Here is a 27,811-nt window from a genome sequence, read left to right as displayed (position 1 = left end):
TAGACATCGGTCATTTAGCGTGAACAACTGTCAAGAAAATGGATGGATTTACATTTAGCTAGAAATTCTCATGTGGTTGTTTTCAACCCTGAATAAGCTTTGTCATTCTTCACAGGATGTCTTTCAGAGACTTGCAAAGTACTCTACTCATACTCACATGAGATGTTGGTTTAAACCATCATTGTCACTCACTCACAGTGCCTTTAATGCTGCAATGATGTCTCCTTTAATAGATTTCACAGAAATGATGAGAGCTTTGGGCTTTCCTCGCTTGATATCGGTGGAAAACTTCAGAACGCCCAACTTTACGCTGGTGGCAGAAATTCTAATATGGCTTGCTAAATGGTACGTTTAAATCATCACCATTAATACAAGTATTTTTCTTTCGGCTTGTCTCGTTAGGGGTCGTCACAGCGTGTCATCATTTTCCATCTAAGCCTATCTCGTGCATCCTCCTCTCTTAACACCGACTCCAATGTCCTCATGTCCTCCCTGACAACATCCATCAACCTTTTCTTTGGTCTTCCTCTCGCTCTTTTGCCTGACAGCTCCATCCTCAGCACCCTTCGACCAACATACTCACTCTCTCGCCTTTCAACATGTCCACACCATCGAAGTCTGCTCTCTGTCACCTTGTCTCCAAAACACCCAACTTTGGCTGTCCCTCTAATGAGCTCATTTTTAATCCTATCCAACCCGTTCACACCAAGCGAGAACATCAACATCTTGATTTCTGCAGCCTCAAGTTATGCTTCCTGCTGTTTCTTCAGAGCCACAGTCTCTAATCCGTACACCAATGGCACATCTCACCGCTGTTCTGCTACCCTCATACAACGTCCTGTACTATTCTAACATATTTCTCCGCCACACCAGTCGCCATTAATATGATTAATAGCATATAATTAGTAATAAGATTTGGATAAGGTTGTAGCATGTCAAAATTAGGTCAAATACTGTCCAAATGGTTTTCATCATTGCACTCATTTCCTGGTGTACAGATGATTATATTACTGTAATCTCATACAACCATATACCCCTTTATCTTGTTTATGTAGTTATGAACCTCAGATGGAAATTCCAACAGAGATGAACACAGAGTCAGAAAGAATATTCCTCATCAAGACGGTGGCCCAGTTCATGGTAACATCTTAATTTAAAAAAAAATACAAAGCTCATTTTCCTATATCATAGAATGTGAATCTCTCCATGTAACAGGCAACGAAAGCTCACATCAAGATGAATACCAAGCGTCTTTATCAGGCTGATGGTTATGCAGTGAAGGAGATGTTAAAGATCACTACGGTGCTGTACAATGCAATGAAGACCAAGCAGATGGCCCGAGGAGACCGAGTGGAGGAGGACGCCAAGTTCAAGTTTGAACTGGGCACTCGAGTGAGATTTGTTGCCTTTATTGAGTGACTGAATGTGACAGAATGTTTACAAAAGATAGGTCATGTTAGATGTACATGCAACATTTTAAAAGAACTTTGTGTAAATTGCGGCTATATTTGTGGATTTTAAAAACACTTGTTATTCGCAGCCATATTCGTCGATTGAGAAAATACACAAGTGTGAATCACATATATTTGTGGATTTTGAAAACGTGCAAATAGTTTGTGGATTTGAAAAACGTGTGAATCGTGGATATATTTGTGGATTTGAATAATACAGATGCAGATAATTTTGAGACATACAGTATCTCTCCCAACAGAAAGTTGTCCCTGGTGTTGTGCTATCATCTCACGTGACTTCACTTGAGAATTCTGCATATCTTTGCAGACTTCAATTCAATAAGCATCTAAACAGTAGCAGTGATCAGGGATACACATGAAAAAAACTTCACTTTGTGTCCCACCACATCAACACACCAATCACCAGTCATTAGGCACTTCATTGTCATCACTTTTTTCATTTACAAGTGCCCTGGCAGAGTCGGCAATTAGGATTATAGATAAAATGTCAACCATAGAACCAGAACGGGCTGCTTGCTACATTATTGTTTATAACATAAAATGCTTGCATCACCTTAACATTATTAAAAGTGAAGACCCTTTTCAAATGTGCTTTTTACACCTGTGAGTTATCCCTATTAGATTTTTTTTGACTGCTTGAACTCAAGTACTACACAATTATTAAAACGCTACATTGTAATAGCGAAACATTGGCCCAGATTTTCACCACTATAAGCACAATATCAGCCTCAAACAAAACAGCAAAACAGTACACATAGTCATTTGCAAACTATCAAACACTCATATAAATTAGACAGAACTATATAATCATGTTACTTCCTTGCAATTCCAAAGTACATGACTTTCAAATTAGCACTCGTATGAGTGGATTGGTCAAACACAGCCATCAGCTGTTTAAACATGATTGTTTAATTGTAAACAACAATCAGGTTTAAAATAAAATAAACTGCAGCAGGTGTGTTACCGCTCTTCAACCAAAATGGAAGGAGCCTGAACATGAAGGAGAGTAATGAGGACAGAGGGAATCAACAGAAGGCGACATGGTAGAGCAGCTGTAAAGTGTTGGCGCTTGCGTGGACTTTGCATGTTCTTCCCTTGCCTGTGTGGGTTTTCTCCGGGCACTCCGGTTTCCTCCCATATCCCACAAACATGCAACATTAATTGGACAATTTAAATTGCCACTCGGTGTGATTGCGAGTGCAACTGTTGTCTGTCTCCATGTGCCTTGCAATTGGCTGGACACCAGGGTGTAGCCCACCTCCTGCCCGATGACAACTGGGATAGGCTCCAGCACTCCCGCGACCCTTGTTGATAAGTGGGTAAGAAAATGGATGGATGCAATCAACAGGGGAGTTGCAATTAGAAATAACAGACCTGCAGTAGAACATGCTCAAACATGAGGAGGATGTACAAGTAAGGATTCAACATTCAAGATGGCTCTTTCCACACTTTCTTGGCAAAGGAAAGCAAAGCAAAGCAAAGCAAATTTATTTGTATAGCGCATTTCATACACAAGGGAACTCAATGTGCTTTACATTATTTAAAGTATTTGAAAACAGAGATAAAGGATTGAAAATGGGATGCAAACAAAAATGACAACAAAATATAGCCATCCATCCAGCCATCCTTTTTCTTAGCCGGTTATCCTTAGGGTTGCGGGAGTGCTGAAGCCTATCCCAGCTGTTATTGGGCAGGAGGACATGCAAACCCCACACAGGCGGGTTTGGGATTGAACCCGGGACCTCAGAATTGTGAGGCCAACGCTTTCCAGGCTGCCACTACAAACTCTCTCTCTCTCTCTCTCTCTCTCTCTCTCGCTCTCTCTCTCTCTCTCTCTCTCTCTCTCTCTCTCTATATATATATATATATATATATAAAGTACAATTAAAACCATGTACAGTGCAAGAAATGTGATTAAAAAGTGGAAATACTCTTAAAAGCAGGACTCTAAAAACATGAGAAAAAAGAAAGTTTTCAACGTGTATTTAAAATATTCACACTTGGGGCTGACATCACCTCTTTTGGCAACTTTATCCATTTGTGTGCATCATAATAGCTAAATGGTGCTTCACCATATTTGCTTTGGACTCTGTACTCCACTATTTGACCTGAGTCAGTCGATCTCAGCGCTCTACTGGGTTTGTATTCCATAAGCATTTCTTCAGGGCCTAAATCAATTAGTGATTTATAGACCAGTAGCAGAAATTTAAAACCTTTTCTAAAGATGATTGGAAGTCACTTTAGTATTGGAGTTATATGCTGTGTCCGCTTTGTGTTTTTGATCAGAACGTGAGCTACAGCATTCTGAATAAGGTGCAGCTGTTTGATACTCTTTTTCGGGAGTCCAATCAGACGACCTTTAGAGTAGTCAAGTCTACTTGAGATAATAACATGGATGAGCTTTACCTTGTCTGTTTGACACATACAAGCCTTCTGTCTAGATATGTTCTTCAGATGGTAGAAGGCAGTTTTTGTGATTGATTTGATATGACTGTTGAAAGTCAGGTCAGAATGAATCAGAACACCAAGGTTTTCGACTTGGTCTTTGGTTTTTAAAGCTAGTGAATCCAGGTGTTTAGTCACAGCAATTCTCTTCTTTATTGTCAAAAACAATTGTCTCAGTTTTGTTGTGATTTAGTTGAAAATTTTGGCTCATCCTGTCATTTATCTGCTTTAGACAGTGGGAAAAAACCTCAATTGAACTGTAGTCATCTGGAGACTGGTAAATATACAGTGAAGAAACACCCTGCGATATTGCAAGTTCTCCCAATTAGAAATCATGGATGCGTCTGAAATGTTCATCATAGGTGCACTCCCACTGTGAGAGAGACAATCTAAAAAGAAAAGTCCAGACATCACAATATATGATTTTTTAACGATTTATTTGGATGATACCGCTGCAAATAAGTATTTGAACACCTGAGAAAACAAATGTTAATAATTGGTAGAGTAGCCTTTGTTTGCAATTACAGAGGTCAAACGTTTCCTGTAGTTGTTCACCTGGTTTGCACACACTGCAGGAGGGAATTTGACCCACTCCTTCACATAGATCTTCTCTAGATCAGACAGGTTTCTGGGGTGTCGCTGAGAAACACGGAGTTTCAGCTCCCTCCAAAGATTTTCTATTGGGTTTAGGTCTGGAGACTGGGTAGGCCACACCAGAACCTTGATATGCTTCTGACAGAGCCACTCCTTAGTTTTCCTGGCTGTGTGCTTCGGGTCATTGTCATTTTGAAAGACCCAGCCACGACCCATCTTCAATGCTCTGACTGAGGGAAAGAGGTTGTTCCCCAAAATCTCACAATACATGGCCGTGGTCATCCTCTCCTTAATACAGTGCTGTCGTCCTGTCCCATGCGCAGAAAAACACCTCCAAAGCATGATGCTACCACCCCCATGCTTTACAGTAGGGATAGTGTTTTTGGGATGGAACTCATCATTGGTCTTATTCCAAACGAGGTTAGTGGAATTATGACCAAAAAGTTCCATTATGGTCTCATCTGACCACAGAACTTTCTCCCATGACTCCTCTGTATCATCCAAATGGTCATTGGCAAACTTAAGACGGGCCTTGACATGTCCTGGTTTAAGCAGGGGAACCTTCCGTGCAATGCATGATTTCAAACCATGGTCCCAGCTCTTTTCAGGTCATTGACCAAGTCCTGTCGTGTGGTCATGGGCTGATTCCTCACCTTTCTAAGGATCATTGAGACCCCACGAGGTGATAGCTTGCATGGAGCTCCACTCCGATTGAGATTGACCATCATGTTTAGCTTCTTCCATTTTCTAATGATTGCTCCAACAGTGGACATTTTTTCACCAAGCTGCTTGACAATTTCTCCATAGCCCTTTCCAGCCATGTCGAGTTGGACAATTTTGTCTCTGGTGTCTTTGGGCAGCTCTTTGGTCTTGGCCATGTTACAAGTTTGAGTCTTACTGATTGTATGGGGTGGACAGTTGTCTTTATGCAGTTAACGACTTCACACAGGTGGATCTGTTTCAGGATAATACATCTGATTCTGGATAATAAATGGAGTGGAGGTGGACTTTTAAAGGCGGACTACCAGGTCTTTGAGGGTCAGAATTCTAGCTAATAGACAGGTGTTCAAATACTAATTTGCAGCTGTATCACACAAATCGTTTAAAAAAATCATACATTGGGATTTCTGGAGTGTTCTTTTTAGATTATCTCTCTCACAGTGGACATGCACCTACAATGAAAATTTCATACAGCTCCATGATTTTTAAGTGGGAGAACTTGCAATATAGCAGGGTGTTCAAATGCGTATTTTATCCACTGTACCTCTGTGCTGACATTTGACCTGATGGATTGTATTTTTTCACTAAAATATCAGGCAAACTCATTACATTTGTCAGCTGATACAAATTCTGGATCTATCTGATTCGGGGTGGTTGTGAGCTTGTCAACCACAGCAAACATAGAACGAGTATTGTTGAAGTTCTTACTAATGATTTCAGAAAAGTGTTGCTGTCTAGCTCTAACTAACGCTTGGTTAAAATTACGAAGGCACTGTCTGTAGAGGTCATAGTCAATTTGGAGTTAGTTTTTGTGTACTTGCTCTGTTTTCCTACACTCTGATTTGGATATCTTGACCATCATTGTGCTCCTCCATGGTGTTCTACATTGCCTCAGGATGGTCTTAGTTTTAACAGGAACGACAGCATTAATGACATTTGTGTTTTTCGAGGTGAAATTGTCCAAAAGTTCATCAACTGTGCCAAAATTCACAGTCTGTGGGACAGCCGCAGTCTCCATAAACTTCATGGCAATACTCTCATTTATCTACCTTTTCTGATTAGAGATAGAGGTTGTACTCAGTACAAAATAACTGACAGCAGTTTTGAAAAAATCTTCCATAAATTTTCTGTTGTATCATAAAAATGTCAACAGAGGCAAAGCAAGCAGAGCAAGAGAAAGGAAAAAAGCATCTGCACTGTATGAGAAGCAGGAGGAATATTCTTGGCAATGAGGATACCCTGTGTTATTGATTAAATTCTTTGACCACCTCAAGCGAGTCAAGAGATAATGCATTTAGTATTTTTTTTCTTTTTACTGTAACTCTGTAAGTTGTGCTGGATACAGTATTTTATATCTGGTATTTGCTGAGCTGGGCGTCATGGTGGACGACTGTTTAGGACATCTGCTTCAGAGTTCTCCAAATCCAGCTTCGCCTATATTTGCATATTCTCCCAGGGCCCACATGAGTTTACTCCCACATTCCAAAAAAACGTGCATGGTAAGGTAATTAAAGACTCTAAATTGGTTGTGTGCCCAATGATTTTCTGGCTAGTTAAGGGTGTACCCTGCCTCTTCCCCAGAGTCAGCTGAGATAGGCTCCTGCCCGCGACCCACATGGGAGAAAAGTGGTGTGGAAAATGAACGAATGAATACATTTGGTGAGCTTTGTGTTATCCACCCTACTGTCATAGCATGAAAACTGGGTTGTGTTTAGTTGTGGTTCCCCATGTTGGCATTTTCACTAATTGGGTATATGGAGAGAAATTAATTTAAGCATTGCAGCATTTGTCTTGGCAATTGCATGATACCTTGTCCTTGTCTTCCTGCTACAAGACCAATTTCCCCTTTAAGGGACAAAAATTATGATTCTGATCACTTTCTCCAGAATTTTTCAAAGAAACGTAGGTGGTCTGCTACTTGTGTGTGTGTGTGTCTGGTTATCTGACTTGTATGTAATGTTGCAAAATGGGCCCTGTTTTTAAAATTACATTTAAGCAATCAAAAAAAAAAACTTATGAATTTGATTAATTCTGAACATTGATTCCACAATTGTCCGAAAAATATCCTCATAGATTTCAAATGCTGTTTTTTTGTATGAAAATGAAGTACAATGTAAATGATCATGTTTTATTTTTCCTTTGTCTTTGTTCCAGATTTCAGATCTGAAAGCAGCTCGGGAGCTGGCTTCAGAGGCCACTTCAAAAGGAGCATCTCTGTATGATTTGTTAGGAAAGGAGGTGGACTTGCGGGTGAGAGAAAATATTCACTGATAAATAGTATTGACCGAAGTAGATTTCTCAGTTAAATTACAGTTGAACTTTTCCATCCATCAATTTTCCGTACCGCTTATCCTCACTAGGGTCGCGGGTATCCTTGCTTCTATCCTGTGTTATTGTTTTTTTCCTCAAGAAACTGAGAACTGCTGCCATTGCAAGACCTCTGGAGATCAGTGAGACAGAAAAGGCCTTGAGACATGCCATCAAGGAGGTCTTGGTTTGTAGCTTTTAAAATACTTTGATGTTATGACCTTGAGCAATCTTTCCCTTCATATATGAGAAAAAAACCCTGTCTCGTTTATTAAGGAAAGTGTGGAGAAGACCAAAGTCATGATGAAGAATGTTGTTTCTGATGTTGCCAATCTGGATGCCAAGAAAGAAAAGAAATGTTGGCAGCTGGAGATGAATCAGAGGAGACTCCAAACACTACAAAGTGTGAGGTTAGTTTAAAACTTTTCGAAACATATAAAATGAAAATGAATATTCTCTTGTAATGACAACGGAGATATTCTCATTGTTGACCTAGCAGTAGGAGAGACTGGTGATTCTGCACTTCAAATGCACAGTATTGTTCTGTGAAAAGAATGAACCATTAGCGTAACCAGCGATCATAAAGTTTAATGACCCCACTCACCATCAAGTGTGTCCGTCCGCCTCCCAGGAATTCATGCAATATGGTCAAAAATTGTATGACGCATTAAAGATCAGTCTTTACCTTTTTATTCAAACAGTTATTATTGTGACTGAAATTGTCTTTTTTTAAATAAAAAAAAATGTTCCTTTACATCTCTCAGACCATTGTTCATGGACGAATATGAGAAGATCGAGGAGAAGCTGGAGGAGCAGTACAAGTTGCAAGTGGAGAATTTTGCAAACTTTTATTTCCTTGAGTGGCTGCAGGAAAAACACATCAGGCAAGAGAAGATGATTGAGGTGAATGAATCTAAAATGGATTGTTTTTATTTCTTTGTGTAATATTAACAACAACTTTCAAAACACAAGTTAAGTGTGAGCCGACCATCATGTTTGAAAGTTATCTATACCATCCCAAACTATTTTTTGGGCCACAGATGGGTTTCACATAAAGCAATATTTTGATGGGCCGACAAAGGATAAAAATAAAAACAACAACAAATATAACTAATCATTATCTAATGTTGCTGTTTCTTTTGGCTTGTCCCTTTCGGGGTCACCACAGCATGTCATCTCAGATGAACGCACTTATATTGACGCAACCCTTCTCAGGGAGTGGAGGCCCCAGTGGGATATGAACCCACAACCCCTGGTTTACCAAACCAGTGCTCTAACCACTGAGCTATGGAGCCACCCCATCATAATCTAATGTAGTTTTGGAATTCGTTCAATCCCTGTACTATTTTTTGAAACATCACATCTTGGAGTACTGTAGGAAACAATGACCACATAAGTGTGCTACTTACAGTGCTGTGAAAAAGTATTTTACCCAGTTTTTTTGCACATCTATCACATACAAAGTTTTCAAATCATTAAACCAAGTTTAATATCACTCAGAGACAACTCAAGGAAATAAAACATGCAGTTTTCAAATAATTACATTTATTAAGGCACAAAAAACCCTTTCTGACTCCTCTGTAAAAAAGTGATTGCCCCACCTTGTGAAATCACAAAGTCACTGAGACGAACCACAAATTTGGGAAAGGTGAATTCAATTTCACAAGCCACACCCAACCTGATTACTACCATATTGTTGAATCGAGAAATCGCTTAAATAGAATCTATCATAGAACGTGAACTAGGTTACAAAATCTCAATAACCAGTGTTAAGAAGGCAGGGTGACTTCAGGTCTTCTGAACACTGAACACTGAATTTAGATGGCAGGGTTACTTGGTCTTCTTAACACTGAACAATGAATTTAGACAGGAAATTTCAGACAACGAATTGTAGCCAGTTGAATTGACAGCGAACAGCATAAAGCCAAAATAAATTCATGCGCTGCTTAAAGACATTACACCACAATCATGCTGATAAGACACTGGAATCTTTTCAGCGAAAACATGCTGAATATTGCCAACAATCATCCCGCTTTGTGAAAGCTACTTCAGTAAACCAGCGAGTACTGTTAGCATCATATCAGGTAGCGTACAAAATTGCTCAGTGCAAAAATCCCAGACCATAGCAGAGGAGCTGATGCTGCCTGCTTCAATGCTGTTGTTGTATTGACGACAAAGTACAGGTCCCAGCTAAACATTGAGCTAAAATATTTATAGCTGCGGGGAGTCTATTTGTCTTTGCTACATTGTGGGGACCAACACCTGACAGCACAATCACAGCGTGGGGACCCAAAAAATTGTGGGGACCAAAAAGCTGGTCCCCACAATGATAACCATTGATACAGTGATAAAACGACTACAGGGATACCCTGTCAAATTTTCAGGGGTATCCCCACATTGCATGAAAACTGAAATTTGTGTGTACTCAGTGCTGCCACCTCTGGCAGGAAGTGGTACTGTAGACTCACACAGTCAGCTCAATTTTCAAGGGAGTCCCCACAATGCACGAGAAGTGCCGTTTCAGTGTATGCGCTCAGTGCTACCATCTTTGAAAGAAATGGTACTGCAGCCACAGACAACTTATATCTCTCTCAAGCAACAGCTTTAACTTGTGGTGCCACTGACAATAAAATATACATTTCATAATGGGTAATATTGTCACAACTAAATGTAATATTAATCACTTTGATTATAATACGAGTCAGAAAAAATGAGCTGGGAAATTTTATTAAAGTGCAAAATTGAGAAAGTATGACTCGACATCCTAGTCACGGCCATATTGTCTGTGATGTCATGTGACATCTCGTGAAGGGCATCACACTGGGTCAGTTGCCATTGACAACAGGCTGCACCAAATGCAATGGCAGATGAACAAGCAATTTTCTGTTTTTGTTTGTTTTTTGCTTCATTGGTCATTATATCATGATTGCATTGAGGTAGAGATCTGAAAATGGAGATCGTGCATTGACACATCATGCGCAATAAGCGTTCCAAATTACGAATATGTGTGACCTTCCCAAGTATTACAGGTCACCGCCATAAAAGGTCACCACCATTATCGCCCTGTTTTTAAGCGTAATTCTCAATATCTCATGAACCCATTGAGCACGGAGATATTATGTATATTGACACATCATGCGTGATGAGTGTTCCGAATTTCGAACACCTGTGACCTTCCCAAGTATGAAGATCAACACCACAAGGCCAATTTTTTTAAGCGTAATTCTCAATATCTGATGAACGCATTGACCACGAGACCTGAAAATTGAGATATTGTGTATATTGACACATCATGCGCGATGAGTGTTCCGAATTGCAAACCCGTGTGACCTTGCCAAGTATGAAAGGTCACCACCACAAGGTCAATTTTTTAAGCGTAATTCTCAATATCTGATGAACGCATTGAGCTCGAAGCCTGAAAATGGAGATTGTGCATCGACACATCATGCGCGATACGTGTTTTGAATTGCGAACGCGTGTGACCTTCCTAAGTATGAAAGGTCACCGCCATAAAAGGTCACCGCCATTATGGCCCTGTTTTTAACCATAATTCTCAATATATCATGATTGCATTGAGCTAGAGGCCTGAAAATTGAGATTGTCCATCAACACATCATGGGCGATATGTGTTCTGAATTGTGAATGCATCTGACCTTCCCAAGTATGAAGGTCAACGCCACTAGGTCAGTTTTTTCAGCGTAATTCTCAATATCTGATGAACGCATTAAGCTAGAGGCCTGAAAATGGAGATTGTACATTGACACATCATGCGCGATGAGTGTTTTGAATTGCAAACGGGTGTGACCTTCCCAAGTATAAAGGTCAATGCCACTAACTCCGATTTTTAAGCGTTATTCTCAATATCTCGTGAATGTTTTGAGCTAGAGACCTGAAAATGGAGATTCTGCATCGACACACCAAGCCCGATACATGTTCCGAATTGCGAACGCATGCGTCCTTCCCAAGTACGAAAGGTCACTGCCATAAAAGGTCACCGGCATTAAGGCCCTGTTTTTAAGCATAATTCTCAATATCTGATGAACGCATTGAGCTAGAAGCCTGAAAGTGGAGATTGTCTATTGATACAGCATGCGCGATGACTGTTCCGAATTGAGAACGCGTGTGACCTTCCCAAATATGAAGGTCGACGCCACTAGGCCCGCTTTTTAAGCATTATTCTCAAAATCTGACGAACGCATTGTGCTACAGGCCTGAAAATGGAGATTGTGTATCAACACATCATGCGCAATACGTTTTCCGAATTGAGAATGCATGTGACCTTCCCAAGTATGAAGGTCAATGGCACTAGGTCCGTTTTTTAAGCATAATTCTCAATATCTCATCAACGCATTGAGTTTGAGGTCTGAAAATGGAAATTGTACATTGACATATCATCCGTGATGAGTGTTCCGGATTACCAACGCGTGTAGAATTTGCTTTTTGTGCACTGCATTGTCTGTGCTTTCATCCTGGATCAGGCTGTGCCAAGGTGGAATTTTAAAATTACACATCATCTATAATAATGGATAGATTGACAGATGAGGTTAGACTGGAATTCCTTTGGACAATGATGTTCGCAGATGACATTGTGGTGGAGTGAAAGTAGAGAGCAGGTGGAGTAATAATTAGAAAGATGGAAGCATGCACTGGAAAGGAGAGGAATGAAGAATAGCCAAAGTACAACAGAATATATGTGCGTAAATGATAGGGACTGGAGGGGGAAGAGTGAGCCTTTAGGGAGAAGAGATAGCGAGGGTTGACGACTTCGAACACTCAAGAGCAATGGTGAGTGTGGTAAGGAAGTGAAGAAACTGATCCATGCAGTTTGGAACAGTTGGGGGAAGGTGTCTGGTGTGTTATGTGACAGAAGAGTTTCTGGTAGAATGAAGTGCTAAATTTATAAAACAGTGGTGAACCCAGCCATGGTGTATGGATTAGTGTACAATGGCAGTGAACAGCCAACAGGAGCAGAATGATAAGGAAGTGAGCTAGAAAGGTTGACGGATAAAAAGTGAGATAAATATCACCCACGTTAAAAAGTACAGTTGGACTCACGTCTATGTTATTCAATAACACAACATGGTTCCAGAAGTCCTGTAGTTACCGTGGAGTGGACGTAACAGAGCTTTTTTTGGAAAGTGGTGGAGAAAGGATGAGTTTAGAAGGTGGAAACAAGACCGGCGGAGCCATAGCTCCCGCCCCGGGTGACAACGCGCCGCAGCGGCCGATAATTGCCGCCAGACCGAGCGCTACCTTCAACATCAATCTGCCGGAGCCCTTGGAGTTTTCAAAGCCGCAGGAATGGGAGAAATCGATCCGGAGATTTGAAAGATTTCGCATGGCAAGTAACCTACAAGCAAGCTCCAAGGAGAACCAAATACATGCGTTGATGTATTGCATGAGAGACGAGGCAGGTGACATTCTGCTTGGATTAAACCTGTTGGACCACCAAAGACAGATACAAAGGAGTGAGAGGAGGATTGCAGATGTTTTTTGTTGTGAAGAAAAACATCATCTATGAGCCATGTTGTCAATAATGTGGCAGCTCCTTCTCATCCCATTCGTGATTGTTCAGCTAATGATGTGAAGTGTCATGCATGTGGAAGGAAGGGACCTTATAGATGTGTGTGCAAGTCCAAATCTGTGCATGAGGTTGAAGAGGGGCAGGTTAAGGAGGAAGTCTTCCTCGGCAGCATCACAATAGATGGAAACCCTTGGATGGTCAAAATTGACATTGAATAAACGCAGTGTCAAGTTAAAAATTGACACAGGTGCTGATGTCATGGTCTTGCCACACACTCTTTTCCATACCATATATAGTGACCACTCAGCCACACTCAAGAAGGCAACAAATTCACTGCTTGGACCAGGAAGGAGTCCGCTTGAGGTAGGCTGCTGCTGAGGAAAGGTAGGAGGAAAGAGATGGAGAACATTTACCCGAAATTATGCACCGGGCTTGGAGAAGTACGTCAGCTTTACGCTATCAAGCTGAAACCTGGAGCTGTACCATTCTCTTTAAAAATGCCAAGGAGGATTCCATTGCAGCTAATGGACAAAGTCAAGCGAGAACTGTCCCGCATGGAACGACTCCGAATTATTTGCAGAATTGAGGAGCCTACAGAATGGTGCACGGGCATCGGGGTGGTGCCTAAAAAGAGTGGTGCTGTGCGCATATGTGTAAATCTCACCAAGCTAAATGACTGTGTGCAGGGAGAAATATACAGTATCCTGCCTTCAGTGGAGAAAATGCTGTGAATGCTGACAGGAGCCAGGATTTTCAGTATACTGGATGCCAGCATGGGGTTTTGGCAAATTCCCCTGACGACAGAATCAGCGAAACTTACAACTTCCATTGTGCCCTTCGGGCGCTATTACTTGAAGAGGCTACCTTTTGGGATTACTTCCACGCCAGAACACTTTCAGAACCGCGTGGTGACGGAGGTCACTTTTGGACGGGAGGGTGTTGTCTGCCACATGGATGATGTTCTGGTGTGGGGCCGGACGCAGAAAGAACATGACGCCCGCCTACATGCAACACTGAAGAAGATTCACCGGAAGGGCATCACTCTAAACGTCGACAAGTGCGACCTGTTGAAGACGGAGGTGACCCTTCTGGGCTATGTGGTCTCCGCCAATGGTATAAGTCCTAATCTATGTATGACTGAAACCATCTTGAAAATGAAGGAGCCGACGACTGTAACTAAAATGTGGAGTTTTCTTGGAATGCTGAACCAACTTGGGAGGTTCGTACCACAACTGGCTAAGAGGGACAAGCCTCTGCAGGACCTCCTGTCATAAAAAGGACTGTAGGGTGAAGGGAATCGATGAGGTGCGCGCCTTTCAAGAGTTGAAGGAGGCACTGACGTCTACACCGGTGCCATGCCATGCATGATCCCACCAGAGAGTCCAAGGTCTCAGCAGACGCGTCATCAAACGGATTGGGAGGAGTACTGCTCCAAAAATGGGATGAGGGTAGAGGCCAGTAGCCTACATGTGTCGGGCTCTCACACGTACAGAGCAGAGGAACACGCAAGTGGAGAAAGAAGCTCTGGGACTGACCTGGGGTTGTGAAATTTCTGCAACTTCCTCATAGGGAAACATTTCCAGTTGAAGCCAGACCACCAACCCCTCCTGAGTCTCCTGGGGACACAGTCATTGGATGCTCTACCTCCTCAGATCCAATGCTTCAGGATGCGACTCATGCCAGGGAAGTGCCTGTGGACAGTACACACTGTCATCCTGTACAGAGGGACGAAATGCCTACAGACAAGGAACTGTTTGAAGATACCAACATCTATTCATTTGTTTGTGCTCAGGAGTAAGAACAACCTGCTAGTTGTGGACTACATGTCAAGCTATGTGGAGATAGCTCTACTGACATCCACAAGCTCAAATGACGTGATCAACCACCTTAAATAAATCTGCGCACGTCACGGGATACCAAACCTTCTCGTCTCGGATGCAGAGCCAAAGTTTTTTTCTCAGAGTTTGCAAAGTGTCACCAGCTGCACAAGATACCCACAAGGCAATACAGAGGCTGAACGTGCGGTTAAGACTGTTAAAGGTCTCTTGAAGAAAGCAGATGACACCTATCTGGCCTTTCTCGCTTACAGGAATACCCCTTTGGAGAATGGGTATAGTCCAGCTCAGCTTCTCATGGCAAGGAGACTTCAGAAGACAGTGCCCGTCCTCTCGCATGTACAGTTGGACCCACGTCTACGATATTCAATCACACGACAGGGGTGTGGTGATTTGAGAAGGTTGAAGGGCTCCCTTAAAGTTGGCATAGCAGTCCCGCTGAATTCCACCATGATTAGGTGACAGCTCACGGAGAAGATGTTTTGCAATCACTGTAAAAGAGTTATTTTGCTTGTTTTTTCTTGCAGAGCAAAGAATTAATCAATCACTGATCTTTTCCAGAGCTACTGTGTGAGTCAGAAGGATAAGGGGACACAGGATACAGTTGATAAGAAACTCATGATAATGATAAACTCCTTAATTGTCTAAAAGAGAATGCATTTCTGTCATAAGGAATGTTGAGTCTTAGAGATATGAACTATGCAGTATAGTCATGTCTGATCATTCAAGAAAGTTTATCGTTTTATCTTATTGATCTTATTACCTTTCATTCCATGGGATTTTTCGCCTCTGGAAATGGTAACAGGTCAAACTAAACGATCTATGTTAAACTGGAAGCTGAAATATTGACAAAACTTTTTAATGACGCCCATTCATGTCTCAAATTGGTAGTTCAAATGGAAGCATTATTTTTCTGATGGTTATACAATTATGTTTAAAAAAATGTATTTTTTATCCTGTAATGGCCTCAGGAAAGGGAATGAGGTAAATGGAGTTACCACTGGGTTTTTTTAAGTGCGTTTTTATTTTGAGCAAATCCTAGAGTACACACCAAGAACTCCCTCACTGACAACAACGAGCTTTTTTGCCACTCCCTCAAGTCTCCCTTACACAGGTCCACTTCTGCTCTTAAAGGGGTACACACATAATTACTGATATTACAATCCATCTATCCATTTTCTTAGTCGCTTATCCTCACAAGGGTCGTGGGGAGTGCTGGACCCTGTCCCAGCTGTCAACGGGCAGGAGGCAGGGGACAACCCAAACTGGTTACCAGCTAAGCGCAGGCCACATAGAGACAAACAGCCGCACACACAATCACACCCAGGGGCAATTTAGAGTGTCCAATTAATGCATGTTGTTGGGATGTGGGAGGGAACCGGAGTGCCCAGAGAAAAACCACAGTGGCACAGGGATAAAGGGCACGTCCGGGATTGAAACCGCCACCTTAGAACTGTGAGGCCAACACTTTCCAGCTGCGCCACCAGATATTACAACACTCTCCACAAAAATCTTATAACATTACCTAATGAACTAATCTAACCTCTCTGAGAAAGAAAGTAACTGCTTTAATGACATTTTTAAGTTAGTGTGATGAGGCTTTATGTTCATGGAAAAAACACACTGTGTCTAGAATCACTCAGCTTTACTGTACTGTATCGTCACATTCAAATTGATCATTTTGATTCATTTAATTTTGAGTAGGTGGGTGAGCATTGTCATGTGCAAAAACGCAGGTCAAATCAGAGTGCATTGTGGAAAAAAATGCTCCTTCTGCACTCCACCAATAGGCATTGCCGAAGTTCACAAGCTGAAGGTAGTGATTGCCTGTGTAATTAACAACCCTGAACAGCTGTGAGTTACCACCACTTTGTCATGGAGTCCTGATTAAGAACAAAGCGCTCCTCATTTAACTGTGGAACATTCTGCTACTGTTGGATTTGACTACGTGAAGTGCAAACACTCCTGGTTTTAATGGGAGGGTAAGTCTTATTATTTTTTTGTTAATCATTGGTGGGAAGTGTATGATTATGTACGTACGGTTATGGAGAAAATATGCGGTGAAACACGTAGCGAGGAAAGACTACAGGGTACCTTTACTCTGCTAATAAATGAAGCCAACAGGTGGTCTCCAAGTGGAAGCTTACTTTGTTTGCGTTGTAGAATTAGTAGTTCTTACTACAGTTATTATATGACCTGCTACATATTAATTTTGATTTTATTTTAAGCACCCTGTTCAGTGGTTAGTTTACTGAATTTTATGTATGCATAAATTTACTAAATGTAATTTTAGGTGTCTGTTTTAACTGGGACTCATGTGAAATTTCAGAGATGGTGCTCTGCCAGTGTAAATTAAAGATTATATATTAAAAATAACAGTGGAACGAATGAAGCTAAGACAAATCAGTTTTCCAACATCCATATTTGTTGAAAGAGGGTTGACAGTAGGCAGAAGTTTAGCCAACACTACCATTAATGCATAAAAATGAATGATGCTTTTTTTTTTTCTTTTCTTTATAGAATCTATGCCTTCTCTGAGATGCAGGAAATCTCCAAAACAGGATGCAATTGTATGTAAATTTAGCTCTTTGTTCCCCCCTCTATTATGTTCGTTCTTATTACCATAATCCATTCTGGTCCTCTTGTTTAATCTTTCCCATCTCAACTTCCGTTTGGAGTCTCCCCCGGATCCCCTTTTAGTTGTACTGAGTATTAAAAAGGTAATTGAAGGAAACAAGGCTGGGCCAATATTTTTTTACAGTACTCAAATCTGATATATCTTGAGCCGAAGCTGGTGCTATTCAATACTGATAAAGTAATCTCCTGATTGGCCATGCAAACTTAACAGTTTTACTGTACTGAAGTTAATTGGTTCACAGTACTTAGAGTGACAAGTGTGGAGTGGGTCCACAATGTTGGTCAAATCTGAAGTTGTGAATGTGGTACCCATAAACAGGGAAAAAACAAAATCTGTGCTTAGATACTGACCCCAGAACTGATGACACCCAGACAAAGTCCCCACAAGGTGGTGTCTAGTCAGGTGAAGAACCTATACTTCGTCTAATGGGTAAGTTGATGTAATTTTTGTATTTACCTAAATTTCAGGATATTTCAAATTTTTTTCAGGCCTGTATGACCTTCAGAAAGGGTGGTTCCCACAATGCATGTTCTAGTCAGGTGGCCCAACAATGGTAGAAAAACAAGGATGGGAGTGTGGGGGGGGGGTGAATTGCTTTCTCATTAAGGGGTGCATAACAGAAAATAATTGAGAAGCACTGGTCTTAAGTGTTTCCACCTCTTGTTGGACATTTGATATGCTGTTGGAACTTTGGGAGTACAATGCGAAATTGGTCTTGTTAAAGTCCCCGGCGATAATGCCTTCAGAGTGGGACAAACTGCTGTTCATTGATGTTCAGTGGGAGAGAGAGCGCAGCGCTAGCATTTGCATCCAGTGAGATGGCTACAGTTACAGTGATGAAAATAAGTATTTGAACACCCTGCTATATTGCAAGTTCTCACACTTAGAAATCATGGAGGGGTCTGAAATTTTCATTGTACGTGCATGTCCACTGTAAGAGATAATCTAAAAAGAAAAATCCTGAAATCACAATGTATGATTTATTTTTAAACGATTTATTTGTATGACACAGCTGCAAATAAGTATGAGAACACCTGTCTATCAGCTAGAGACCTGTTAGTCCGCCTTTAAAAGTCCACCTCCACTCGATGTAGTATTCGTAATCCGATGCATCTGTGTGAGGTCGTTAGCTGCATAAAGACACCTGTCAACCCCATACAATCAGTAAGACTCAAACTTGTAACATGGCCAAGACCAAAGAGCTGTCCAAAGACACCAGAGACAAAATTGTACAACTCCACACGGCTGAAAGGGCTCCGGAGAAATTGCCAATCAGCTTGGTGAAAAAAGGTCCACTGTTGGAGCAATTATTAGAAAATGGAAGAAGCTAATAATGACGGTCAATCTCAATTGGAGTGGAGCCCCATGCAAGATATCACATTGTGGGATCTCAGTGATCCTTAGAAAGGTGAGGAATTCGCCCAGGACTACACGACAGGACTTGGTCAATGACCTGAAAAGAGCTGGCACCACCCTTTCCAAGGTGACTGTTGGTAATACACAAAGACGTCATTGTTTGAAATCATGCATGGCATGGAAGGTTACCCTGCTTAATCCAGCACATGTCAAACCCCGTCTTAAATTTGCCAATGACAATTTGGATGATACAGAGGAGTCATGGGAGAATGTTTTGTGGTCAGATGAGACCAAAATGGAAATTTTTCGGCATAATTCCACAAACTGTGTTTGGAGGAAAACGAATGAGTTCCATCCCAAAAACACTATTCCTACTGTGATGCATGGGGGTGGTAGCGTCATGCTTTGGGGGTGTTTTTCTGCACACGAGACAGGACGACTGCACTGTATTAAGGAGAGGATGACCGTGGCCATGTATTGTGAGATTTTGGGGAACAACCTCTTTCCCTCAGTCATAGCATTGAAGATGGTTTGTGGTTGGGTCTTTCAACATGACAATAACCAAAAGCACACAGCCAGGAAAACCAAGGATTTGCTATGTAAGAAGCATGTCAAGGTTCTGGCGTGGCCAAGCCAGTCTCCAAACCTAAACCCAATAGAAATTTTTTGCAGGAGCTGAAACTCTGTGTTTCTCGCGACAGCCCAGAAACCTGTCTGATCTTGTGAAGATCTGTGTGAAGGATTGGGCCAAAATCCTTCCTGCAGTGTGTGCAAACCTGGTGAACAACTATAGGAAACGTTTGACCTCTGTAATTGCAAACAAAGGCTACTGTACCAAACATTCACGTTGGTTTTCTCAGGTGTTGAAATACTTATTTGCACCTGTATTGCACAAATAGTTTTAAAGAAAAAAAATAAAATCTTACATTGTGATTTCTGGATTTTTCTTTTTAGATCTCTCTCACATTGGACATGCACCCTCGATGAAAAATTCAGACCCCTGCATGATTTCTAAGTGGGAGAACTTGCAATATAGCAGGGTGTTCAAATGCTTATTGTCTTTACTGTAAGAGTCGCCGTTAGGATGAAGGGCAAAGTCTAAAACAGTGGTGAGCCCAGCCAGTCTCCTTATTTGGTGTCATCAGAATTTCTTAGCTCACAAGACCATCTTGAAAGGAAATGGCTTACCTTTCCCATCTATCAAATCCCCATTTTATACACAAATTGAGGGAAGAATTGCATGTATTAAACAAATTGATATTCTCATGTCTGTGAATCACCTCTGAAGAGGCTTGGGCTTATATTCCTCCCATCCTTGTTTTTCTACTATTGTTGGGCCACCTGATTAGAACATGCATTGTGGGAACCACCCTTTCTGAAGTCCTTTAAATGCTGTCCCTTTTATGTCCTGAGGGAAGTAGAGTGAAGAAAATAAGTATTTGAACACCCTGCTGTATTCCAAGTTGTCAAACTTAAAAATCATGGAGGGGTTTGAAATTTTCATCATAGGTGCATGTCCACTGTGAGAGAGATAATCTAAAAAGAAAAAAATACAGAAATCACAATTTATGATTTTTTTTTAATGATTTGTGTGATAAAGCTGCAAATAAGTATTTGAACACCTACAGTACAGTAGCCTTTGTTTGCAATTAGAGGTCATGCGTCTCCTGTAGTTGTTCACCAGGTCATCCTCTCCTTAATACAGTGCAGTTGTCATGTGCCATGTGCAGAAAATCACCCCCAAAGCATGATGCTACGACCGCCATGCTTCACAGTAGGGATGGTGTTTTGGGGATGGAACTCATTATTTGTCATCCTCCAAACACTGGATGCAAATGCTAGCGCTGCGCTCTCTCTCCCACTGAACATCAATGAACAGCAGTTTGTCCCACTGCATGTCACATAACGCACCAGACACCTTCTGCCAGCTGTTCCAATCTGCTTGGACCTGTTTCTTCACTTCCTGACCACACTCACCATTGCTCTGGATTGTTGACCTAAAATATTTGAAGTCATCCACTCTTGCTATCTCTTCTTCCTCCACCTCTTTTTCACGTACATGTATTCTTTTAGTTTCGCTCATCTTCATTCCTCTCCTTTCCCGTGCATGTCACCATCTTTCTAAGTGTTCCTCCACCTGCTCCCTGCTTTCACTCCCGATCACAATCTCATCTGGGAACATCATGGTCCAAGGGGATTCCTATCTAACCTCATCTGTCAGCCTATCCATTACCACTGGAAACAGGAAGGGGCTCAGAGGTGATCCCTGATGCAGTCCCAGCTCCACCTTAAATTCTCCTGTCACACCTCACCATTGTTCTGCTGCCATCATACTCATATTGGTACTCTTTCTAGGCATGAAACCATACGGTTTCTCGCAGATACTTACTTCTGTCCTGAGTCTAGACTCCACTACTTTTTCCCATAACTTCATTGTGTGGCTCATCAACTTTATTCTTCTATAATTCCCACAGCTCTGAACAACGCCTTTGTTCTTAAAAATGGGAACTAATGCACTTTTCATCCATTCTTCGGGCATCTTTTCGCCTGCTCCTATTCTATTGAATAAGTTGGTCAAAAACTCCACAGCCATCTCTCCAAATTGCTTCCATAGCTGCACAGTTATTTCATCAGGACCAACTGCCTTTCCATTTTTCATCATTTGTAGTGCCTTTTTAACTTCCCCCTTACTAATCATTCCACTTCCTGGTCCTTCACACTTGCGTCTTCTACTCTTCCTTCTCTCGTTTTCTTCATTCATCAACTTCTTGAAGTATTCTTTCCATCTATTTAGCACACTACCGGCACCAGTCAACACATTTCCATCTCTATCCTTAATCACCCTTACCTGCTGTACATCCTTCGCATCTCTATCCCTCTGTCTGGCCAACCTGTAGAGATCCTTTTCTCCTTTTTTTTATGTCCAACCTGGTGTACATGTCGTCATATCCCTCTCCTTTGCCACCTCTACCTTTTCCCTATCTCGCATCTCAATGTACTCCTTTCGCCTCTTCTCAGTCCTCCCAGTGTCGCACTCCTTCTTCGCTAATCTTTTTCCCTGTATGACTTCCTGTATTTTGGGGTTCCACCATCAAGTCTCCTTCTCCCCTTTCCGACCTGAAGACACGCCAAGTACTCTTGCCTGTCTCTGATCACTTTGGCTGTAGTTGTCCAGTCTTCCGGGAGTTTTTCCTGTCCTTCGAGAGACTGTCTCACCTCTTTCCGAAAACCCGCACAACATTGTTCCTTTCTCAGCTTCCACCACATGGTTCTTTGCTCTACCTTTGTGTTCTTAATCTTCCTACCCACCACCAGAGTCATCAGACACACCACCATCCTATGCTGTTGAGCTACATTCTCCCCTACCACTCCTTTGCAGTCAGTAACCTCCAGATTACATCGTCTGCACAAAATATAATACACCTGTGTGCTTCTACCTCCGCTCTTGAAATTCACTCTGTTCCTCCCTCTTCTGGAAATAAGTGTTCACTACAGCCATTTCCATCCTTTTTGCAGTCCACCACTATCTATCCCTCAAAGTTCCTTTCCTGGATGCCGTACTTACCCATCACTTCTTCATCGCCCCTGTTTCCTTTACCAACATGTCCATTACAATCTGCACCAATCACAACTCTGGGATGCTCAGAACTACTTCACCTGGTTCTTTCCAGAATTTCTCTTTCAACTCAAGGTTACATCCTACCTGTGTGGCATAGCCGCTAACCACATTATACATAACACCCTCAATTTCAAATTTCAGTCTCATCACTAGATCTGAGTTTTTTTTTTTTCATGTCCAAGACATCCTTAGCCAGCGCTTCCTTTAAAATAATCCCTACTCAATTTCTCTTCCCATCTACTCCGTGGTAGAATAATTTAAACCCTGCTCCCAAACTTCTAGCCTTACTACCTTTGCACCTGCTGTCTTTGATCCACACTATCAACCTTTCTCCAAATCATTGTCAACCAACTCCCGAGCTTTTCCTGGCATAGTCCCAACATTCAAAGTCCCTGCACTCAGTTGTTGGCTCTGTGCATTCCTCTTCTTCTTCTGACAATGAATCCAGTTTCCTCCTCTTCTTTGTCTTCGACCCACAGTAGCTGAATTTCCACCGACGCCCTGCAGGCTAGCGGTGCCGGGGGCGGGTATGGGTTTCTTTCGATGAACGCTCATATTTGTTTGGCACAGTTTTTACGTCGGATGCCCATCCTGACGCAACCCTCTGTATTTATCCGGACTTAGGACCAGGCTACAGATAGGGACGTGCCCAAAAAAAAAATCCTCACCTAACTAGACTGCTGGGAGATCGATAGCAAAGCAAAAGAAATCTATTTGGTGGTTCATTTCATAAGTTAACTCAACCTTATTTTACGTGATTAAAAGCTTTTAAATACAAAGAAACAAAACATTTAAAACGGGGAAAAATTCATCCAGCAATTATCCGAGCCGCTTATCCTCACAAGGCTCACGGGAGCGCTGGAGCCTACCCCAGTTATCTTTAGGCAGGAGTTGGGGTGCACCCTGAACTGGTTGCCAGCTAATCGCAGGGAAAATAGAGACAGACAAGTCACACCTAAGGGAAATTTAGAGTCACTCATTAATACATGTTTTTAGGATATCGGAGGACACCTGAGTGTCCAGAGAGAATCCACGCAGGCACGGGAAGGCCGGGATTTGAACCCCAGTTCTCAGAACTGTGAGGCTGTTGTAACCAGTCGCGCCATAGTTCTACAGGGAAAACTAAATGAGTAAATAAATAAAAGTACAATGCAAGAAATATAATTGAAAAGTGCGAATACTAAAAAAAAAATCAGAAAAAACTAATTCCATTTATGCGCAGCATAATTGCTAAATGCTGCTTCACCATGTTTGCTTCGGACTCTTTGCTCCGTTATTCGAACTGAGTTTGTTGATAGGTAGTCTCCTAGATAGTAGATACATGTTGTTAGTATTCCATAAGCATATCTTTCATGTATTCAGGACCTAAACCATTTAGTGATTTATAACTCTGTAGCAGAACTTTAAAATTTATTCCAAAGCTGTCTGGAATCCAGTGTAAAGACTTTAGAATTGAAATTATATACGCTGACCTCTTTGTTCTGGTCAGAATCTAAGCTGCAGCACTCTGGATGAGCTGCAGCTGTTTAATGCTCTTTTGGGGGAGTCCAGAAATACTCTGGTCTAAATAAAATTCAAAATAGTCTTAAGAACATAAACAAACAAAAAAACCCCCAAAGATTAAACTAAAAGGTAAAAATATAAAGACTCAGCATCGCAAGACTTCCAATTCGATGCAAAGCGGTTCAGGAAATGGATGACTAATTCTTACCTCTGTTCCATGAGATGCTCCAGATGCCACGAGACCTCTTAAATAATAGTCTTCTAAAAAATTTAAGTAAAAAAGAAATTAATTGAGGTGGATAACAAGGAAAAACAATCTCAGCTTTGTCTTAGTCAATTGGTTTTTATTATGTTTTCTGGATACCTACAGGAGGAAAACAATCAAAAGAGGCTGACGCAGCAAATGAAGGAAAATTATGAGGATTCAATGAGTTCATGTAAGACAAACACAATTACAGGAATCATACCAGATTTACCCTGTCACACTTAGTACTGAGTGTGTCTGTGTTGCAGTTAATGAAGAGGACACGCTTGATGACAAAGGCCTCGATGGAGACATCGATGAGTGTCAAAAGTTTAATCCACTGCTTCCTCTAAATGACCATGTGGCAGGTAAACAAATTGTTCCAGATCGAGCTTCAGCTTTACATGAGTACAAACATTTGAGAAAGAGTTGCTGATCATGTAGTGGTACACATGACTGAATTTGGTGTGGAGAGTATGGGTTCAATTTATGCTCAGTGATGGTGTTAATGTATGTGCCCCCTGTGATTGACTGGCGACCGGTTCGGGGTGTTGTCCGCCTTTTGCTTGAAGTTTGCTAGGATATGCTCTAACACTCCTGGCACCCTTATGAGGATAAGCGGCTTGGAAAAAACATAGATGGGCACACTCTTGGCATCATTTTGCTTGTAATTTAAGTTATATTTAGGTATAAATTTGATCTGCTAAAAATGAAGAACATGCATAAACCACATAAATTGTGATATATAAAAATGAAATAAAATGTTATATTTCAGCATAAATTTTATCTACTAAAAATTAATTAAATGCACAGTCAGTCACAGATTATCACCCGAACAGCTATATAGACTTGGTTGATGTCTGCTTTATGTCACTTAGGAACAGTCATTGGGAACATGCTGGGTGGTGACAGCAATGAGGTAAAGCTATAGAAATACTAAAAATGTCTTCCCCATATAATCCAGCTTCTTTCGACATTCTGAAAACATGGACGTTGAAAATTAATGACTGAGGATTCCTTTTTGTAATTTGCAAATAAACCTTGGACCGTAATTCTACCTTTCAGTCAGAAAGCGAAAGAGATGAAGATGAAGAAGATGAGGGCCTTGGATTGGATGGCTTTTTAGGGAGCCCAGAAGCAAGGCTGTCCTGCACTTCCAGGGGAGCCATGAGAAGCCCTCTGATGGATAAGAGTGATGATGACTTTTAAAAATCAGATCACTGTAATAGGAGACTATTTGAATGAAGGAACTTTAATTAATTTAGTGGAGTCCCCGTTATATCAATGTTAAAATACCCTTAAAAGAGCAGGACATTTCAAATTCACAATAGGTAAATATTGTCAGATGTTACAAAATAGAGATGGGTGACCAAAACATAGTTGGAAACAAAATGTACTTGTTTGTTCGTGTCTGTGCATGTGTGCAGAAGATTGAGTACATGTGTGGTCATCATTTCTTTAACAGACAACAGGTCCTCCTGGTTCCAACAGTTCCAATGATTAGATGTTCTTGTTCTTGTGCTATCTCCGGCTAAGTAGCTGCCATGTTATCTGGAGCAGAGCGAAGCATTTCTATTAGAAGCAGATGTCCAAAGAACCATCCGAATATTCAACATTATTTCCAGCCACAGGTTCAAATCTGTATGGGTGTATTCCCCCGTCTTCCCGATCAACCGATACTTCTATTTCTTCATCAGATGAGGATAAATCAGTGCTGACAATAACTGTAGGAATGTAACCAAGCACATAACATGCCACATCCGCTCATCTGAATGTCAGTGACCGGGAAGATTAAAATTGCCGATATAAACAACCTTAAATGATATCTGATAATCTTTTTTAAAATTACAGTACCAATGACATGACCTACCTGATATGTTATTTTCAACAAGTAGAGTTCCCCTATAAGGTTCCATATTTTGGCTATTTAGACCTCCTTAGAGAGACTCTCTAACACTGACTCATTATGAAAGTGTCAATTTTATTTAAAAAAAAAAAAAAACATCTTGGTTTTATCACAATAGTGTCCAGAAAAGCCCATCTGATGGCTATTTATGTTTGATCCAGTTTTGTATCCACATAGTCCAAATTTGGCTACCCCCAATCCTCCCCCATTTTCATCCGACTGTTTGCCTCCGTGAAGAAGACCCACAGGTTTTTGTTGACAGTGCTGGCTCAGGGGTAGCGAGTTAGGCAGAGATCTTCGCGAGTGACTTAGATCTTTTCCTTTCGGTTTGTCCTGTTAGGAGTAGCCACAGCATGTCATCAATTTTCATGTTTTGTAAGTTTATCTCCTACATCCTCTTTTCTTACACTAACTTCCCTCATGTCTTCCCTCACTACATCCAGAAACCTTCATTTCGATCTTCCTCTCGCTCTCTTGTCTGGCAGTTAGAGTGCCATGAAAATGTATGTCCCTTGTTTCTGATTTCATTTTTTTTTTTTTTGTACATATCTGGCAAGCACAAACGTTTCAAATGATCAAACCAATTTTAATATCACTCAGAGACAACCCAAGGAAATACAAAATTCAATTTTCAAATGACAATTCAATTTATTAAGGCACAAAAATAATGCTTCTACAAAAGTCTTGAGAATCATCAAGATGTTTTTTTTTTTTTTTTTGCTAATGTGAAATGAGCCTTTTTATCCTTTGCTAACAGCAGGGGTTTTTGCCTGGGAATTCTTCCATGGATGCCATTTTTGGCCAGTGTCTCTCTTATGGTGGGGTCATGAATGGCGGCCAGTGAGTCTCCTAAACACTGGGAAGCTATGTCTCCATTCTGATCTCAGCGCGTTTCCCTTTCAACCTAAATCAGATACTCCTCAACACTGGGAGGCAATGTTCCACTTCTACGACAAGTGGATACTCTCAAAATGGCATAAACATGTCTTTAAACAATCCCCTGGTTTTCTCTTGTGGGTTTATCAGGACACTGTTACAGCCTTGAAGAAACATGTACCTTAGTGTTTATGTTGGGGTGGGTGTAGCCATCTGTTCCACCATCTGTACTGGGTAAACTTCAAACCATGTAACCTGAGAAAGCAACAAAAAGAGGTACAAGGGCTTGGCTGACTCAGAGTGTGGTTTGGAAGTGCAGCTGGTCAGCCAAATCTGTTTTTTTCATGAGCCGATAAAAGACCTCTTCATTGTCCCTAATTGCATATTCAGTCCAGCGGTTGGGTGTCAAACCTGACAGTACTTAAAAGGCTGCATCAGACTTATGCTATATAATTGATGCAGGTTTTCCCACTGTGTCATCTTCAGCATTTACTTTCGCAGGAATGTTTGTGTCCGGTTGGGTGTCAAACCTGACAGTACTTAAAAGACTGCATCAGACTTATGATATACAATTCATGCAGGTTTTCCCACCGTCATCATCAACATTTACTTTTGCAGGAATGTTTGTGTCTTTGATGTTGTTGGGTCTGGCATGTACAGTATTCTGGAACATTATCCTATCCTCCATGTTGATTGTTGGAAGGGGATCCAAATGTAAATTTATAGTTTGGAGCTGTTCAAAGAGTTTAAGACAATAACTATGAAACACTGA

The 27,811-nt window shown here is 41.3% G+C and overlaps 1 protein-coding gene across 2 annotated transcripts; it reads left to right on the top strand.

Annotated features, from left to right (window-relative positions):
• Positions 1–27,811, top strand: LOC133498620 (clusterin-associated protein 1 homolog). Of its 2 annotated transcripts, XM_061815704.1 has the most exons (12): positions 1–138; positions 234–345; positions 1,056–1,140; positions 1,216–1,392; positions 7,386–7,481; positions 7,642–7,725; positions 7,815–7,948; positions 8,303–8,441; positions 24,384–24,450; positions 24,527–24,625; positions 25,136–25,176; positions 25,323–27,811. In XM_061815704.1, exons 1-12 carry the CDS (start codon positions 117–119, stop codon positions 25,464–25,466), a joined length of 1,200 nt encoding a protein of 399 aa, XP_061671688.1. In that variant the 5' UTR covers positions 1–116; the 3' UTR covers positions 25,467–27,811. The 2 variants fall into 2 exon arrangements, with proteins under 2 accessions (XP_061671688.1, XP_061671687.1); XM_061815703.1 differs by having other exon boundaries at positions 5–345.

The sequence above is a fragment of the Syngnathoides biaculeatus genome, chromosome 3, assembly GCF_019802595.1.
Source record: "Syngnathoides biaculeatus isolate LvHL_M chromosome 3, ASM1980259v1, whole genome shotgun sequence".
Classification (NCBI taxonomy): Eukaryota; Metazoa; Chordata; class Actinopteri; order Syngnathiformes; family Syngnathidae; genus Syngnathoides; species Syngnathoides biaculeatus.
This window is presented reverse-complemented; position numbering and strand designations above follow the sequence as displayed.